General features: G+C 33.7%; 1 protein-coding gene across 4 annotated transcripts in view; it reads left to right on the forward strand.

The window, feature by feature from the left end:
- Positions 1–19,951, forward strand: part of LOC107558389 (mitogen-activated protein kinase kinase kinase 13-like) — a 77,971-nt gene that overhangs the window by 40,767 nt on the left and 17,253 nt on the right. For 2 of the 4 annotated variants that reach the window (XM_016242054.1, XM_016242057.1), the window contains exon 3: positions 18,485–19,178. In XM_016242054.1, the coding sequence (XP_016097540.1) occupies positions 18,581–19,178 (598 nt within the window). In that variant the 5' untranslated portion in view covers positions 18,485–18,580. The other 2 variants (XM_016242055.1, XM_016242056.1) reach the window with 2 other exon arrangements.

The raw sequence follows: 19,951 nt of genomic DNA on the forward strand, positions 1-19,951 counted from the left end.
AGAGAGAGAGAGAGATCAGGCTCTCTGCATCGTGTCTGCGTCATCCGGCCATTTCATTCATGAAAAGTGTGACGTGAGCAGTCTCAGCTCTACCGCCGCCCACTCAGACGATCTGCAGCTCTCTCTCTCTCTCTCTCTCTCTCTCTCTCTCTCTCTCCCTCTCCCTCTCTCTGTCTCTGTCTCTGTCTCTCGGCCGGCAGCTTTCAGCTGTTTCTCGGCTGAAGGAGGATCATGCATGTCAGCGACATCAGCTGTGAGTAATCCACTGCAGTGTAGTGTGTCGCGCTTCGACATTCCTCTCTTTCTTTTACTCCTTCCTGTGTGTATGTATTTGTTCTTTAATTACTTTTATATGTGCTTTCTGATGGCCGTTTTGGGTTGAAGATGTCTAACTTACGTGCATGCGTGTTTGGTTCGCATATGAGCTATATTTGTCTTGTGTTTGATGCGGTGCTTCTCCTCTCACTGCCCTCTGCTGAAGGACAGACGGAGCAGCCAACAGGGATACATACACACACACACACACACATGCATACAGAACTTAATGACTTGTCTTGGGGGAATCGCATGTCATGCATTTTAACAATGCGTCTCTTTCCATTTCTTTTGTGTTGTCTAATTTGTCGAGATGTCATTTTAGATCACCGTGTCTGTGTTTATATCACAATATAGTCATTGTTGCTTAACTTCAGCTAAAATTCATATAACCATATGATAGTGTCTGTTTAAATGCTTCCTAGATTCAATTCTCTCTTTTTATTTGGAGCTTGATGGATGTGAGCCAAAAGCTAAATTATAAAACGCATCTTTCTGACTCTTGATTCTGATTGGATGAGCCTCATTCGTAAAATACTCCACATATATACACACCTTCTCTATTAGTGGTTTAAATTGTGATGGTCATGCTTGCCAAATGTAAATAATGTAATAACTTCTTCCTCATTTTGACTTTCACAATAGCAATATTTCAGTATTCGGTACCAATACCAGTAAAATGTTATAGTTCATGGTTTGGGTGGCATAGTAAAAACTGTTGGAACTATTTAACAAATTTTAACTTTGTGAAAATAAAAAATAATAATAATTAAATAAGTTAACTATTAATGTTAGTAATGTTATTATATTTATATAAAATTGTATTGTATTATATTGTGTAATATTACATAAAAATGTGTTATATATTATGTTATATTATAACTTATTTATTTATGTGAAATAAACAATTATTAAATAAATTAATAATTAATGTTAATAATAGTTATAAATATATATTATATAGTATTTTGTTATATTACATTATATTATATAATATAATTAGTTATATCATAAGTTATATATATTTTATTTAACTGTTAAAATAAGAATAATAAATAAATAAAGAGTTCATTTAAAGTTAATAGTTAGATCTAACTTTGTGTAACTTTTGAACTATTTTATTTATCTGAAAATAAAAATTAATGAATAAATAGTTTGTTTTTTCAGCTAATCATTAATTGTAAGAATTATTTATAATCACACACACATGTATTTATGTATATATTCATGCACTGAATTTGTTTTTAAACTGGAAATTGCAAGTAAATTTCACAAATAAAAGAAACTGAAAGCAAGCTATACATTAAATTAAACATGCAGTTTTGTAGTAGAAAAACTTAGTATTTCGTAGAGTATACTTAGTAGAATTTTTTTTATTTTCTTGTAAACTGTACATCAGTATTGTTTGTTTCATCTTTGAAACACATTTTTTTTTTTACTGTTGCTATATATATATTATATTTTTTCTCTCTCTCTCTATTGTTTCAGTGATGTTTTTCTGTTATATTGTCCAATGCCGTCCATCTGTTTTCCAGCTGGAATAGAGGAGAATAGCTCCGTTTGTTTCTAAGCGTGTTTATATAACCGCACGCTGGCCGCCAGAGCTTTAAAACAACAGAGACAGAAAGAGAAAGGGAAAGAGAGGCTCTTGGGAGCTGCTCATGTAGAGCAATACAAGAGCTTCTTCAGCCGGTTTTAAAGAGTGAGTGTGTGTGTGTGTGTGTGTGTGTGTGTGTGTGTGTGTGTGTGTGTGTGTGTGTGTGTGTGTGTGAGTGTGTGTTGAGTCCGCAGCAGCTAATGGAAGTGCCAATGTAAAGTATTGATTATGTGTCAGAACTGTAAAAGCTTGGGGGAAGATGAGAGAAAAGAGCTGGAAGAGCCTGTAATCTTGAGTCGTGTCATTGTAGTGTGTGTGTGTTCTGTAACATGCAGCAGCATCATCATCATCATCTTCCTGTGTGTGTGTGTGTGTGTGTGTGTGTGGTGCTGAAGAGGAGCAGCAGCTGGTCAGATGGAGTCGCTCCTCTCGTGTCCTTTGTTGTCGCTCTGGGATCTTTTCTTGTCAGAAGTGAGCTGAAGCATTTTCTTGCTCCTCTTTTTCCCTCCTAATTATTTTCATCTTCCTTCTGTGTCTTTGTAAAGTGTTAGAGTGCAGCAGTCCCTCCGGAAGTAAAAATCCCATTCATTTTTCTCCAGAAACTGGTTTTGAGCATTAAACCAAAGACATACTGTGAGCTACAAGATTGTTAATCACTGTAATATTAAAAATTATTAAAAATATATTTTCTTAAAGTTTGCCCCTATGGGACACATGAATGGGAAAGATAGTTAAAAACCATTGATACCAACTGATGATAATGTGTAGGCAAAGATAAGTATTTGCAAAACATTATGTATATGGTATATTATGTTTGTGTTCATTTATTTCACTTTTTATTTATTCGTAAAATAATATTAAAAATAACCTTGTGTAAGTAAAGGTAAAGATTTGCAAAGCTCAATTACTCAATATTTAACTCAAATACTCTATTTATTTTTAATAAATTATATAAATATAAACATTTATTTATAAATAAATTATAAATTAATGAATTAATATTTGTAAATAATATAAAACATTTGTGAAACATATTTTTTTAATATATTTTTTTAAATAATATATTAAAATGTGTTGTTAAAGATAAACATTTGATATATATACACACACACATTATATATAAAACATTTGCAAAACATTATATATACATATATAATTTGATTAATTTATAAAATGGTATTTATTTAAAAAAAATTATGTAATAATGCAGAATAATTTTCAGGTGGGTGTATGTTTAATGGGCCTCATTCATGAAGCATTTGTGAATATAGGAGTAAATTCTGAGTAATTCGTGCGTAAAACGGACCTTCCCGAAATCTCTCCTCCAGGATTCACAAACGCTTCATAAACATCAGAGCCGATGGGATGGAGTGGGGCCCGGCCCCACGGCGCGTGAGTGGCTGAGTGACGTCGCACTGATGCACAGCGTCACAGTGTGTTTTCCTCCGTCTCTGCAGTCTGTTTTTAGCCGGCTGCTGCATCAGTGTTAATATGACTCACCTCACACTCCCACAATGAGTGTGTGTGTAGGAGGAAAGAGCTGCTGTTTGCCTACGGGTTTCTGATAAGAACCGAACCGCATTAACTGTGACCATCACACTGATCAGACTTACAGATGATGTGGACGGTATAGACTGTACTACGGCGTTTGCATTGTTTATGTTTGAAGTGTAGTACGATTAATATTGAGTGAATTGAAAACATGCAGCGTAAGCAGTGTAGTCTGATTCTTATGAGCCGGTTCTTTTAATGAATCATTCTGAATCTTTGAACTGAATCAGTTACAGCTGTTATTGAATCACTTTCTGAACTATGAGTGAACTTACTAGCAGTGATGTCTTGAAATGAAGTAAGTTTTATGTATATGCATTTTGTGAATATTAAAAAAAACGTTGTTGCTAACTGTTCATATCATAATGTGCAGTTAAAGTGAAACATTTGCAAAACATTATGCTATATTATTTATTTATATTTGTTTATTTTTGTAAAACATTAAAACGAACAATATGTAGTTAAACATTTACAAATCATTATGTATATTCATATTCTGTAACGAATTATTCAGAAATTGAAAACTAAAAGCACATTTGAAGCTAAACAAGAAAAAGAATAATTGAGAAAAGAAAAAGAATAATTTCGGTTTGCTTTAAATCTTAAATAAAATATTTTAAAATAAAATGTCGTTTATTTGCAAAAATTACTTATAAAGTTAATATATTGTAATTATTCATAAATTAAAAACTAAAAGAGAATTAAATGCATGCATTAAAATGTGACTTGCTTTGTATTATATTGCATTATATAGCAGCATAATCCATTTCAAAGAGATTTTTGTTATTGGAATTGCTTGATAATTGGCTAAAAGCCTCAACAACTCAATTAGAGAGATCAATGCTGAAGCGATGATCTCTGTGCCGTGGGATCCTGATGCTCAGGTGTCGCTCTCATTGTTCCTGTGATTGATTGGTCTCTCGCAGCTGTCAGTCACGAGCTCTCAGCGTGTGATTGGAGGAGGGTGTAGCGGTTTTCAGCTCAGACTAATTGCCTCTTTGTTGTAGCGGCAGCTTTGGATTCACCCTCGACCCCGACATGCATGATAAGGCAGGGACCCTGAAAAAATCATGATTACTTGTTACAGCACATCGGTATATTATGTTTAGAGCAAGAGTTTTCAAAAAGGTTAAAATACACATAAATTGCTGTTTTATTTTGCATTCTAAACACTGGCTGGAAGTCATAAGATTAGTCACAAATTAAATATAAAAAGTGTTATTATAAATGCGTGCATGCGTGCGTGCGCGTGTACCCACTCTTCAACTGGCTGAAACAAACATGATTGAAGAAAATGACAATTATAAAGTTACATTTTACAAAAACAAATAAAATTAAATACATCATACCTGCTAAAAGGGGCCCTTTTGTAGTATAGGTGAACATACAGTATCTCACAGGGCTCTACGGATACTTTTCTTTTTAGGAGCGCTTGTGCTCCTAATTTAAAAAATTTAGGAGCATGGTCAAAAATTTAGGAGCACCTTCTAATCAGTAATCAAAAATTCTGATAAAAAAAATTAACCTTTCCATTACGAGGTGATAGTTGACTCCTTAAAGTGATTTATAGGGAATTTTGTTTTTACCTTTGTAATGGCATTTTTCTAATAATCTTTTATGTCAAAATCAAAAAAATATATTTATAAGCTTTTTAACATTTCTAATTAAAACAACAGAATAAAAACAAGTAGAATAAGAATAAGTTACCAATCAAATGAAATCAGTATTTAAGAAATACATTTGTGCTACAGAGATGGCACAGAAGAACACACAAGTGGCTTTTCAGACGTTTAATGAGGCTCAGAGGTCGCATGAGTGCAATTAAATTCATAAATTCATGTTGAGGTTAATGTTTTAAATATAACATTTTGAATATAGAAATGATTTCAATAACAGAAAAGATGCTTTAAAAATTCAACTAAAACTGCCAGCAGGTGGCGTCAAGTCACTGATTTTATCACTGAATCATTCATTCAATTGATTCGTTCGAACAGCTGAATCATTCAGGAACGAAGTACGTGACTGTCTTTATGAATGGGTAACTGAATCATTGACTCACTAGATTCGTTTAAACCGCTGTGTTAGAATGGCGATGCGCAGCGGCTCAGCTGTTACTTTAAAAAAAAACTATTTTCGGATGTACGAGACTCGAACCCACAACCTTTAAAAAAAAAAAAACGATTTTCGTTGATGAAATAGAGCAAAATAAGGCAATTGAGTTGTTGTCAGACAATATAAGTCACTTAAGTGACGTGACATGTGGCCAAGTATGGTGACCCATACTCCACCTTCCATTTGAGGATGCCCATACTTGGCCAATCCATCACCTTTACCCTCAGCTTCTTTAGCAAGGCAGTGGTCGTCTTGGAGGTGTGTTTGGGGTCGTTATCATGTTGGAATACTGCCCTGCGACCCAGTCTCCGAAGGGAGGGGATCATGCTCTGCTTCAGTATGCCACAGTACATGTTGGCATTCATGGTTCCCTCAATGAACTGTAGCTCCCCAATGCCGGCAGCACTCATGCAGCCCCAGACCATGACACTCCCACCACCATGCTTGACTGTAGGCAAGACACACTTGTCTTTGTACTCCTCACCTGGTTGCCGCCACACACGCTTGACACCATCTGAACCAAATAAGTTTATCTTGGTCTCATCAGACCACAGGACATGGTTCCAGTAATCCATGTCCTTAGTCTGCTTGTCTTCAGCAAACTGTTTGCGGGCTTTCTTGGGCGTCATCTTTAGAAGAGGCTTTCTTCTGGGACGACAGCCATACAGACCAATTTGATGCAGTGTGATTAGGGGTGTACTCACTTTTGTGGCCAGCGGTTTAGACATTAATGGCTGTGTGTTGAGTTATTTTGAGGGGACAGCAAATTTACACTGTTATACAAGCTGTACACTCACTACTTTACATTGTAGCAAAGTGTCATTTCTTCAGTGTTGTCACATGAAAAGATATAATAAAATATTTACAAATATGTGAGGGGTGTACTCACTTCTGTGAGATACTGTATAGCATTAGGTTGTTAAACATTTCATGAAATTGAAAATCTTTATCCACTCCTTATAGTCTCCTGGTCCACATTGCATTGATTCAATATACATTTATCAACTTAGTGTCTTTCTAGAAAACAATATATTTTCTTACGACCTTACGGGAATTCTTCTGATACATTATGAAATGCAATCGCAGCAGGGTAACAGGTGCATTAGTGCTAACATTAGCATAAAGCTAAGACATTTTATAAAATTAATAGTAAGCTTTTATTCAAATCTCATTTCAAACCAGCGTCGAGTGTTTGTCATAACTTACTTATTAGTAGTTTTTTATACTAAGCTACCAGCTTGGAATTTCTCATGTAAACATTCTTTATTGTTAAGAAAACACCCCAAATCTCATTAAAATAACATACAAACCATATACAGGTTGTGGGTTCGAGTCTCGTACCGGTAGGGATTGTGGGTGGGGGGAGTGAATGTACAGCGCTCTCTTCCACCTTCAATACCACGACTGAGGTGCCCTTGAGCAAGGCACCGAACCCCCAACTGCTCCCCAGGCGCCGCAACATAAAATGGCTGCCCACTGCTCCGGGTGTGTGTTCACGGTGTGTGTGTTCACTTTGGATGCGTTAAACGCAGAGCACTAATTCCTAGGATGGGTAACCATACTTGGCCACATGTCACGTCATGTCAGTACTATCGTAATCGTATGTTAAATATAGGGCCCTATGAAATCTGTTTTATTTTTTCCCAAATTCCGTTCTAATTTTTCTAGAATCCTTTTAAATGGTTAAATTGCATTTTATTAATCAAAAAGCATGTTTAATTAATTAAAATCATGAAACTTATACAATGTCACATGTTTATTAAAAGTTTGACAAAAATTACATGTTTAGGGCCCTATGAAATCTGTTTTATTTTTTCCCAAATTCCGTTCTAATTTTTCTAGAATCCTTTTAAATGGTTAAATTGCATTTTATTAATCAAAAAGCATGTTTAATTAATTAAAATCATGAAACTTATACAATGTCACATGTTTATTAAAAGTTTGACAAAAATTACATGTTTAGGGCCCTATGAAATCTTTTTTCTTTCACCATGTTTTATTGTTACCAAATACTGTGTTGTGACATGTCTAATTATTTGAATGCATAAAAACAACTTAATTTATTCTTAAAATATCCTTATGAAATGTTTAGAATGAAAAGGAATCCCCTTATGAAAAGGGGATTTACTATTAAAATTAAAACATGGAAGAGATGTCGTGTGATTATTATTATTTCCTTAAAAAATAAAGTTTTAATAATTTTAGTAGTAGTAGTATGTACATTCTTCTGAACAAAAGTAATATATTTCTGATGTCTTCAAGTTAAACCGGACTTTTATTTTGACGGGTTGCCGTGAATACCTTTATATTTCTGCGTGTATATCATATGATGCTAGTTTTACTCAAATGAAACGGTAAAATGCTCATGAAGTGACTCTCAGAGCAGTTCTGGAGATGTTGTTCATGTATTTATATAAGTTAATGCTCATCAGATCGCGTAAATCAGTGGAAAATGAATAGAAATGATGATTCTGTGTAAGAAATAAGTAAACTTGTATAAAAATATCAGTATTTTTCCAAAATATGAACTAAAAGCTCTAATTCAGTGATGATTGCACGTGACCGCCAAATTTTGTGCCGCCTCTGGTTGTCTACAAAAACTCAGGCAGGCAGAGGCGGGCGCTTCATAATTCTCTATGCAGGAAAAACGGTGTGTGTGTGAGTGAGAGAGAATCTCTGCACTCTATACATGTTCTTTGTCTAGTATGTATACCTGTTTGTTTTAGACCTGTTGATGAATGTTATTTGCATAAGAGTTCACAATGGTGCGGTGCAAGGGAACATCAGCACGCTTGTGCTTTAAGCCTCTGTGTGTGTGTGTGTGTGTGTGTGTGTGTGTGTGTGTGTGTGTGTGTGTGTGTGTGTCAGTCAGAGCAGGTTGTTCATCCTCTTGTATGAGTGGGATTATTTGTTCATGTCAGATGTGGGGGTTTGGGTGTGTCTCTGACTCTCTGTCCACCATCGACAGGAACCTGATCCTCCCATCAACCCCACCAGCTGTCCCGTCCCTTGTGTGTGTGTGTGTGTGTGTGTGTGTGACCCATTAATTTCTTTTAATCCTGCTGAGGTCGTTTTCTTTTCCTGCAGTAGGGATGGGGTTGTGAGGACAATTTTTGCTAACATACAGAGTTTCAATATTATTATTAATTATTATTTTATATTATAAAATATTATTTTATGCTTAATTTAAATTATACAAAACTAAACAAGCATATTATTATTGGATTTTAACAGTTTATTGTTTTTAACAGTTTATTATTATTATTATTTAATATTTATTAAATTAAACTATACAATACTAAACAAAAATATTTGTATTATTTTTGGTAATACAGAATTTCATTGTTTATTATTATTATTATTGTTATACTGGTATTTTATTTAATATTTTCCAATAATATTTTTGTACTTAATACTGTACAATACTAAACAAAAATATTTATTTTTAATAATAATATTATTTTTGGTAATATGTAATTTCATTGTTTATTATTATTATGAGTATTAGTGTTTTTATTATTGAATATATTATTAAATTGTATTTTTATACTTAACACAAAGCAAGAATATTTGTCTTTTTTAAAATATGTGAAATATAACATTTGTTTTTGTTATTTTATTTCATATTAAATAATACTTTTACACTGATAAAATTATACAATAATTATTATTATCATTATTATTATTATTGGTAACATATTTTAGTCTTTTTCTTGATGTCTGTGTGAAATCAAAATTAATATGTATGTTTATTTAATTAACTATTTAATTTTTAATGCATACAATTTCAAAGAAAAAAATTGTCTTCATAATCTTTTAGCCAAATTCAGTAACCTGCATTAGAAAAGTCAACATTGCCTTTCAGTGTTACTTTACGATCTGTTTTTGTAGTTAAAGTACTGTACCACTAATTAGAGGCATTAATCAGCATATGTATATTTAAAGACAATCACAGTTTTCTGTCCTGTGTTGATTTATTTCCTATTGAAACAGGAAGTTGAAGTGCGGATTAGAGGATTAAAGGTCTTGATAAATCTCTTTGTCTCTCTCTAGCCCCGTTCACACTAGCAGCGACTTTTGTCCTGCATGTCACCAGGGGCTGGCGATGAGGTTGCTAGGGGGCGTTCTCAATACTGGTTGCCTTGACAGCGAATCAAGTTTCTTGCCGCTAAGTACAAACATTTTGGAGGCAAAAGACTAAATATAATCTAAATTAAATCCGTACATACAAACAAAAATTAATGCAAAACAGAGCCTACTTTCTTCCATTGCGTATGTTTATCTACGGCGCGAGAGGAGAAGGATCACATGAGCTCTACCGTCGTCTTTCCTATTGTTGTCGCTCTCAAAAGTGGCTCTTCATTTGCATAAAGTTGAAGGATTCTGAACTTTGTCGCGTCGCTGGACATGCCCCATCCGGTCGCCAACGGCCGCTGTCGCTCTTGTCGCCGGAAATCGCCAGCTCTCCATTGAAATGAATGGGATTGTGTTGCTTTGCTGTTGCGTGTCGCTTGTAGTGTGAACGGGGCTTCTGTCTTTCTCCTTAGTTTTCTGAATCTGAATCAGCTGCTCTCAGCATTATCATCTAACACTTTTAGGTCCAGAAACATACTTCATAACATTATTTCTATTAATACTGCGCTCATTAGTGACAGTAGGCGGCTCGTTTTACAGTTGGACTGGAAGTGCATTGATAAAGCCCAGATATTATTTATAGCAGCACTGCCACCCAAACCAATGAATAATTCACTGCCTTCAGATTGACGTCGACTCACGAGTGACACGACAGAACACAGCCAGACTGATCTGGACTGATCCGGACTCCGCAGGACTAGCGGACTAGTTCAACCAGAGCTGAACTGTTGTCATGATGAGTGTGTGTGTGTGTGTGTCTCTTTTTGTGAGTGTATGTGTGTCCATGGATTTTGGCAGGACTGGTGTTTTTTTTCCCCCCTCCAGACTGTAACTCAGAGCCGGCATGGAATTACACACACACACACACACACACACACGTGTGTTTGCAGGTCATTGAGCGACGCTCTCTGGTTTCCTGCTGCACTCTCGGCAGAGTTCTGTGAGATGCATGTGATGCATTATTGATGCACTGCTGCTGCTGCAGCTTTATCACACCCACTCACCGGATCACTTTACCGTGCAGAAATACCCCAAATACCCCACATTAATACCCCACTGTATATATCGGCACCATGTTGCCCATTATCAACAAATTTATTTAATTGTTGGTTTGTTTCTTTGTTGTTTGTTTATTTTTGTTTTTATTGTATTATAATTTTAATTATCATATTATTTATTTGTCTGTATTTATGTATTTATTTTTTATATTTTTGTTATTTATTTATTTGTTTATTTTCTATTTTAGTTATTATGTTTATTTGTTTTTATTTTTAGTGATTCATAACTTATTTATTTTTTATTGTATTAGTAGTAGTAGTTTTATTTATCTGTATATTTTTTTGTATTATAATAATATTATTTATCTATTTGTTATTTGTCCATTTTATTTTTATTCATTATGATTTTTTATTATTTGTTCATTTATTTATTTATTGTTTTATTAGTAGTAGTAGTTGTTGTTTTTGTATTTATCTGTTTGTTTATGTAATTGTTTTTGTTCTTGTATTATAATATTATTTATCTATTTGTTATTTATTTGTCTATTTTTTCATTCATTCATTTATTATTTGTTTATTTATGCATTTGATTTTAGTCTAGTTATTTATTATTATGTATCTATTTGTTTTTGTTTATTTTTCATTGGTATTAGTATTCATTGGGGTTTTATAGGTGTTGTTTATTGTTTATTAAATATTTCCATTACTTTTACCATCATATACTGTAGCACTGAGGCATTGTGATATGTTATGCAAATACAGTACTCTATACTTTTTGGTGACATTTTATTTTAAGGTCCAATTCTCACTATTAACTAACTATTACAGCTTTTGCCTCAAACTCTTAATTTGCTGCTTATTAATAGTTAGTAAGTTAGTTGTTAATAATGTTAATCTGAAGCTGCTGCGAGGTGCTGCAGGGTTGGGGTGTAGTAATGAATTGTAATTAGCTGAATGTTAGAAGAGCAGCTGGTCAGATGTGTTCAGGTTTGTGTGTGAGCTGCTGTTTCTCCTGTTTCTCATTAAGTCTAATCAGAAGTGGAAAAGTGCAGCTCGGGTCCTGATCCGGTCAGCCAAATCTCTCCTCTTTCCTGCAGCTCTGATGGACTCTGATCTTTGCTGTAGTTTTGCAGCTTTCTGAAGGAGCTCTGGATTCCCATGTTGATACAGCATGTGTTCATCCTCAATTGCAGAAGTTAGGTTCATAATGCCATTAGTTGGGTGAATAAGTCATGTCTTGCATGAAACATCGCATAAAAATTTTACCACCCCAAAACTTTTGCAAAAAATTTTGTTTTTTATTTATGCAAAATATATAGTTTTCTTTTTTATATAATTTGCTTATAAAAGACTTATAAAATAAAAAGACTTATAATAAGGTTTATAATAATAATAATATAAAATATATTACATGCATGCACAGTTTTAAGGCAGCTTTAATCGCCTTTTTGGTAACTTCATGACTTAACTATGACCACGGCATCGCATGCACGTAGTTTATTTCGCGCTTTGATATGAAATAAATGCACTTCTTGTCAAGAGAATAAGTGACAGAAGCAGGAGTTGTGAGTGGGGTGGCCAACCCCGCCCCTGCGTTAAATAGAAAAGATTAATCGCCTGCGTTAACGCACTAATTTTGACATAATCGCCTTTTTGGTAACTTCATGACTTAACTGACCACGGCATCGCATGCACGTAGTTTATTTCGCGCTTTGATATGAAAGGATGCGACTGAATAAATGCACTTCTTGTCAAGAGAATAAGTGACAGAAGCAGGAGTTGTGAGTGGGGTGGCCAACCCCGCCCCTGCGTTAAATAGAAAAGATTAATCGCCTGCGTTAACGCACTAATTTTGACACCACTAATATATATATGTGTGTGTGTGTGTGTGTGTGTGTGTGTGTGTGTGTGTGTGTGTGTGTGTGCGTGTGTGAGGGATAATCAACGGCTTGCCGTGCATTAAAGGATTTTAAATGCACGACGTGAAGGCAAAGAACCACCCGACGCATGCCGTGCATTTAAAATCCTTTAATGCACGGCAAGCCGTTGATTATCCCGCTTATTCCATGGTCATTTGCCAAGTTATAGATCAGTTAAAACTAGTATTGCTCTTTGCAGTGCAAAGTAAAAATGACAGTTATTTTCGTCAGTTACGACTAGCTCTAGCATTCTGCCCACTTCAAATCATTTCAAATTAATTTTATTATTAAAAATCGCTGGGAAGCGTTGACAACATGATTGTGTGCGCAGCGCAATCTGCGATCTCCTACCCCTCCCTCTCCCTCTCTCTCTCTCCCTCTGTGTGTGTGTGTGTGTGTGTGTGTGTGCATCAATTAAAGCAGCATATTAATATAGAACATGATTAAACTGACTTGGAACGTGACTAACAGATCGTTAACGGCAAGTCTATGGTAATACACTACATCGGGCAGGACATCCAAATGCTCGCCTATCATTCATTGACCTCAAATATGGCTTATCTGAAATATGTAAGTATTAGTAACTCTACATGGCCGCTCAATCTAATGTTAACCTAGAGAAATGTGCGCTATATGTCTGTGAGGAGTGTGAAGCTGAACAGTAGCTCACTGCAGGACTGATGGAGGCGCCGGTGCGCTCACTTGCTCTTAAAATACTCCCTCATTTCTGATCATACAGATAAGAGTAATACATCTTTAGAATCTGTAGAGACTCAACATTTATTTGTGTGCACTCACAATAACAATAAAACGTGCTTTTGTAAAATAATGAAAGCAAACAGGATGTGCTTTCTGCCGTCTCGGTCTCTGTGAACTCGAGCATGAAACACTGTGTATATCTTTGCCTTGCAGACATAAAAAATATATCTATAGAGAGTGAAATGTCTACTTTCAAATGAACCAATTCAAATGGAAAACAAATATTCTCAGATTATGTATCCATATGAAACATGCATACGTACTCATCCACTACTGCGGAGATGACGATTCAGTGTCGCCGACTTCATCTCTTAAACCGAAAACAAAGCAAGCACTTGTTTATCAGTGAATTATTAATATGTTAATGCAGCCTCCTTACTGTTTTTCCTTGACACACTCATAATCATTACTTCTGCTATATATATATATATATATATATATATATATATATATATATATATATATATATATATATACATACATAACAGTATATTGTAACATTTTGCCTATATTTTATAAGGCTGTTTGTAGGATTATTAAGATTTAAAATAAAAAGACTTATAAAACTTTTTATAAATGATAGTCATTTTTAGTCTATTTGTAGGATTATTAATATTTTTGCACCGTGATATTTTCATGACAAATATGAAATATCCATATGCTCAGTGAATGTGATGAGAATTCACAGTAGTTAGTTTTCATTCCTTAATGATTCTTTTATTACTTTTGAGGAAACAACGTAGCTAAACAAAAATGTTTTAGCTAAAATTTTTGTTGGTAAGATTTTTGACTTTACAATTAAATTTATTAAAGTAAAAAAACAATCTGTTCAATCACAATTCATTAAAATAATCTGTCCATAAGAATAATTTGAATTAGACTATACTAATTCATGCTTGCTTTATTTATTTTATTTTTATTATTATAATTTTTTTTCCACAGACAATAAGTCAGAGCATTGCAATAGAATGATTACATTTGATTTATTTAAATGTAGACATTAATTCAGTTCCAGTTTTTAGTTTTTTTAGGTTTGTTCTGAAAATGATTCCTACTGTATATCTAATATCCTGTATATACTGTACTTGTGCTTTGGTTTTGTAAGGAAATGACTGGATAAACAGAGTCATGTGTCTGTCGGTCTGTTTTGTTTGAGTTTTGCTTTGGTAACCGGTTGGTTTGTTTGGTCATGATGATCAATAGTGACTGAGAATACAGCAGCTGTTAGAGGTGTATCAGTCTGTGTGTTACCCACAATCCTCTGCCAAAACCTCTTGTTCTGTCCAACCTTTTGTCAGTCTGTTAGTTTTGACCAGGAGTCACAGTATAGGACGTTTTATTGTGCTCTTTGTTTAGCATGGTTTCTATGTCTCCCGCGTCACACTGGGAAAATGTGCCTCCTCATAATGACGTTAAACATGATGGATCCTCTGGTTGGCTGTGATCGTGTCGAGTAGCATTTTCACTTTCAGTTTCAACAAACACCAGTGCAACTAATGCAGTGAACAATGAGCACAATCTGCATGGTTTAGTCATGCTATAATGCATGATGGGAAACGGCGCATACACTACAAGTCAAAGTTTGGATACATTTGACTGAATATCTTGCTAATGATGTTTTCATTTTATTATATATTATTAATTATATATTTTATTATTTATATATAATTGTGTGTGCAATAAATTGTGTAATAACTATCATTTTAAATAATTATATATAAAATATAAAATACATATAAATATAATATATCAATAATATTCATATTAATAATATCATGATAATAAATAGAAACTCTAAAATATCTATTATATGAATACATAAAGTAATTACGCAATAAATATCACATATTATATATAATATTATATACAAAGTGTGTGTAGGTGTATGTATATGTATATATATATAATAGAAGTGATAATATATAAATAATATTAATAATAAATAGAATAAATCTTTTTAAGTTCAAGTTAATGAATGTCCAGAGTGAACCGAGCCAGACAAAGAAGAAGCTCAAATATAAGATTTGATTTGTTTTGGTCACTACATCATTTCTATTTGTGTTCTTTCAGAGGTTTCATCTCTTCACTGTTAAGCCCCGTTCACACCAAGAACGATATCTATAAAGATAATGATAAAGATATAGTTCTAAAAATCGTTCTAAAGAATAGCAGAGTCCACGCCACAGCTATAACGATAAAGGCACAGAGAAACAATATCGTTGGAATCACTTTTAGAACAATTTTTCCAGCTGATGAACGATACAAACATTGACACCCAATCAGAATCCATCCTGCTATCACGAGCTAGAGAACTTAAAGCAGCAGACAAGCATGCGCCTAGAATAAACAGACGATATCGTTCGCTGGTGTGGACGCTAATATCGTTATTTTTATTATCTTTATAGTTATCTTCCTTGGTGTGAATAGGGCTTTATTCTGACATGAGAAAAATATAAACTTCATACTGCTGGTCTGTATTTATCTTTTGATTAATTCACATAAAGGTTGCCGACCTTTGGTTCAGACACTAATGCAGGCAAAATTATTGCTGTTTTTGGAGAGTCGGTCTTGTGTAACTACAACAGCAGATTATGGGATGTTCGTCCTCAGTGACTCTCTTTTTGTGTGTGTGTGTGTGTGTGTGTGTGTGTGTGTGTGTGTGTGTGTGAGTGAGAGAGAGCGTGAGCAATGTGTGCCAGATGTTTGGCTCTCAGAGCTTCTAATACTCGTTCTGCTTTCATCTCAAAGCAGCATTAACACAGTCGATCAACAGAGACCGGATCACAATGACGGCTTCCTAGAATCTCTCTCTCTCTCTCTCTCTCTCTCTCTCTCTTTACATTTTAATACATTACTGATTACACATTAAAAAAGCAAAATTGGGTTACTTTATTTTAAGGTGTCCTTGTTACAGTGTAATTATTAGATATTTTTCCTGATATTTAAAAATGTTTCCGATATTGGTTTTGTAATATTGAATCCACCGATATGTTGTTATCATTGTGTTAAAAACAGAACAAAAAAAAAATATTGGTTCGGCATATCGGTTATCGGGCACATAAACATGCAAATAATCAATATCGGTTATAAAGAAATTGATCTCTAGTAATTATACATTTAAGTAGTTTAAGTAATAATAGCATTTAAATAATAGTAATTATGCATAATTTACACTTTTAACTTCGGTAAAAACGTGTAACAAAGAGACTGTAAAATAAAGTGTTACCGAAAATTGTAGTTTTTCCCCAATATTTAAGCATTTTTCCTTAATCGGATATGAGTTTTGTAATTTTTCTTAATCTACCGATATGTTGTTATCATTGTGTTATAAACAGAAGTAAATAAATAAATAAATATCGGTTCTGCATATCAGTTGTTGGGCACATAAACATGCAAATAATCTGTATCGGTTATATAAAAAAATGTATCTGTAGTAATTATACATTTAAATAATTTAAGTAATAGTAACATTTAAATAATTTTACATTTGCATTTAGTCATTTAGCAGACACTTTTATTCAAAGTGACTTACAAATGAAGACAATTGAAGCAATCAAAATCAACAAATGAGTCTCAGTTAGCTTAACGTAGTACACGTAGCAAGGTTTTTTGTTAATTGTATAATAAATAAAAGAAAACAAATACAATACAAAAAGAATAGAGAAGCTAGTGTTAGTTTTTTTTTTAAAGAAAAGCAGTTAGTAAATGAACAGTGCAAGTCTAAAAGGGGCAAGTTTTTTTAAGAATAGAATTAGAATAGAGAGTGCTAATCATTAATGCAAATGCCTCCAATCCCTCTCCTGCTGTGTGCGGAATGAGATTGGAAATTAAAATGATCAACCATTTCAGTCTTTATTTAGCAGTCAGAGCTGTAGTTGCTGTTTAAAACGAGTGTTTGTGTTTCTCAAATTCATTAAACGGATAATTTTCGCACTCTGTTCTGAAATCTAGTGAGCTGCCTATGTAGGCAGCATTTTAAGGCAACATACAGTAGTGAAGCTCCCAATGCAAAGCCTGTTCCAAAAGTCTCAGGCAGCATCACATGCATGCTTAATAGGTGCAGGTAATCCCAGAATGCATTGCGACAAACTTAAAAAATCCAGAATGTGTATAACTTTTTTTTAAATTATATATAAATATTTTTTAAAGAAATTAGTACTTCTATTTAGCAAGGATGCAATAAATGTATCAAAAGTCACATTAAAGACATTTGTAATGTTACAGAAAATGTATATTTTCACATACATGCTGCTTAAATGTATAAAAACAGGTCTTTTAACTTGTAATATTGTAATTAATTGTAATGTTTTACAATATTTATTATTATTTTAAATACATATTTCATATTCATATAAATATCATATTCATATAAATTTATTTATAATTTATTTTTTATAATACAATTACATATAAAAAAGAAATATAATTATTAAAATATAAAAATGGCATTATTCAGTAATACTAAAAAATTACCAAAAATGTACATCAAAATTCAAAAAGTTCTAATTAAATGGCAACTTTCATATTTATTCATATAAATGTATTTATAATTTACTTTTACAATAAATTAAATATAGAAATTTCAATTATTATAAATATATAAATATACATTATTAATGAATTGCTAAAGTATACATCAAAAAGTTCTATTGAATTAAAGTGCCTTTTTTATATTTATTCATGTAAATATATTTAGAATTTATATTTATAATAAAATTAGTATAAAACATTTAGTTATTATTTAAAAAATTACATTATACAGTAATTACTGAAAATTATACATTCAAAAGTTGAAACTAATTAAGTTGCCTCTTTTACTCTATATTTGTGAATTTTGTGTAATGTTATTTACATTACACAAAATTTGGGAATATTGTTAAAAATTGTGTCTGTGTCTGATGTTATTCTTATTAGAGAATTTTTTTTAATTTATTAAAATAACTTTTTAAAAATAAACACCAAATTTTTAAAATCAATAATATTTGTCATGCCTTGTTTTTTCTTCAGCATCTTGCTTCATGTTTGAGTTTTAAAAACTTTTTCCACTAAGCTGCACCCATCAGGCTGTTTTAAAATGCATATCTGTCTTTCTCCTGCAGGTGTGTCATAAAACCCGACAGAATTCATCTGTAAAGCCTGGCCGCTAATTTCCCGTCGGGTGAGGAGGGCGTCTGCCCATACACACGCACGGCACCATGGGAAGCTCCCCGGAGGTGCTGTCCTGGACGTCCTGTCCCAGCCTGCTGGTGGGGAAGCTGAAGGAAGAGCTGAAGCTCACGGTCGTCGGCGACTCCATTAAAAAAAACAACAGTAACATTTCTCCTCAAGCGCTGCTTCCTCCGGCGGTACCTCTGCCACAGATCATCGCAGACCTGGCTCCGCCCACCACCCTTCCCATGCCGCTGCAGCAGCTTCAGCTTCCCTGCAGGGACGACGAGCCAGGCGGCACCAGCCCACCGTGCACCGCCCTCAGCGAGGACTCGACGCGGGAGCAGGGACACTTCGAAAACAGCGTTCTGCAGCTGCAGGAACATGAGGAGGCCGAGACGCCGGGATCCTGCAGTCAGGGTGGTTGCGGAAGCGGCGGGGAGGAGAAAAATGAGGAGGGCGGGTGTCCGATGGACCACAGCGGAGACGACACGCACCCCCATCCGCATGACGACATCAAACTGCACTTTCATAGAGCTGGGACGGGCAGCGGTGGATTTCTGGAGGGGCTGTTTGGATGTTTGAGACCTGTGTGGAATATTATCGGGAAAACATACTCAACCGAGGACAAACTTCAGCAGCAAGGTTAGTGACGAGTATTACATTTTAATACATTACTGATTACACATTAAAAAAGCAAAATTGGGTTACTTTATTTTAAGGTGTCCTTGTTACAGTGTAATTATTAGATATTTTTCCTGATATTTAAAAATGTTTCCGATATTGGTTTTGTAATATTGAATCCACCGATATGTTGTTATCATTGTGTTAAAAACAGAACAAAAAAAAAATATTGGTTCGGCATATCGGTTATCGGGCACATAAACATGCAAATAATCAATATCGGTTATAAAGAAATTGATCTCTAGTAATTATACATTTAAGTAGTTTAAGTAATAATAGCATTTAAATAATAGTAATTATGCATAATTTACACTTTTTACTTCGGTAAAAACGTGTAACCAAGGGACTGTAAAATAAAGTGTTACCGAAAATTGTAGTTTTTCCCCAATATTTAAGCATTTTTCCTTAATCGGATATGAGTTTTGTAATTTTTTTAATCTACCGATATGTTGTTATAATTGTGTTATAAACAGAAGTAAATAAATAAATAAATATCGGTTCTGCATATCAGTTGTTGGGCACATAAACATGCAAATAATCTGTATCGGTTATATAAAAAAATTTATCTGTAGTAATTATACATTTAAATAATTTAAGTAATAGTAACATTTAAATAATTTTACATTTACATTTAGTCATTTAGCAGACACTTTTATTCAAAGTGACTTACAAGCAGTTAGTAAATGAACAGTGCAAGTCTAAAAGGGGCAAGTTTTTTTAAGAATAGAATTAGA

The sequence above is a fragment of the Sinocyclocheilus grahami genome, unplaced genomic scaffold (genome assembly GCF_001515645.1).
Source record: "Sinocyclocheilus grahami isolate Dianchi unplaced genomic scaffold, SAMN03320097.WGS_v1.1 scaffold644.1, whole genome shotgun sequence".
NCBI lineage: Eukaryota > Metazoa > Chordata > Actinopteri > Cypriniformes > Cyprinidae > Sinocyclocheilus > Sinocyclocheilus grahami.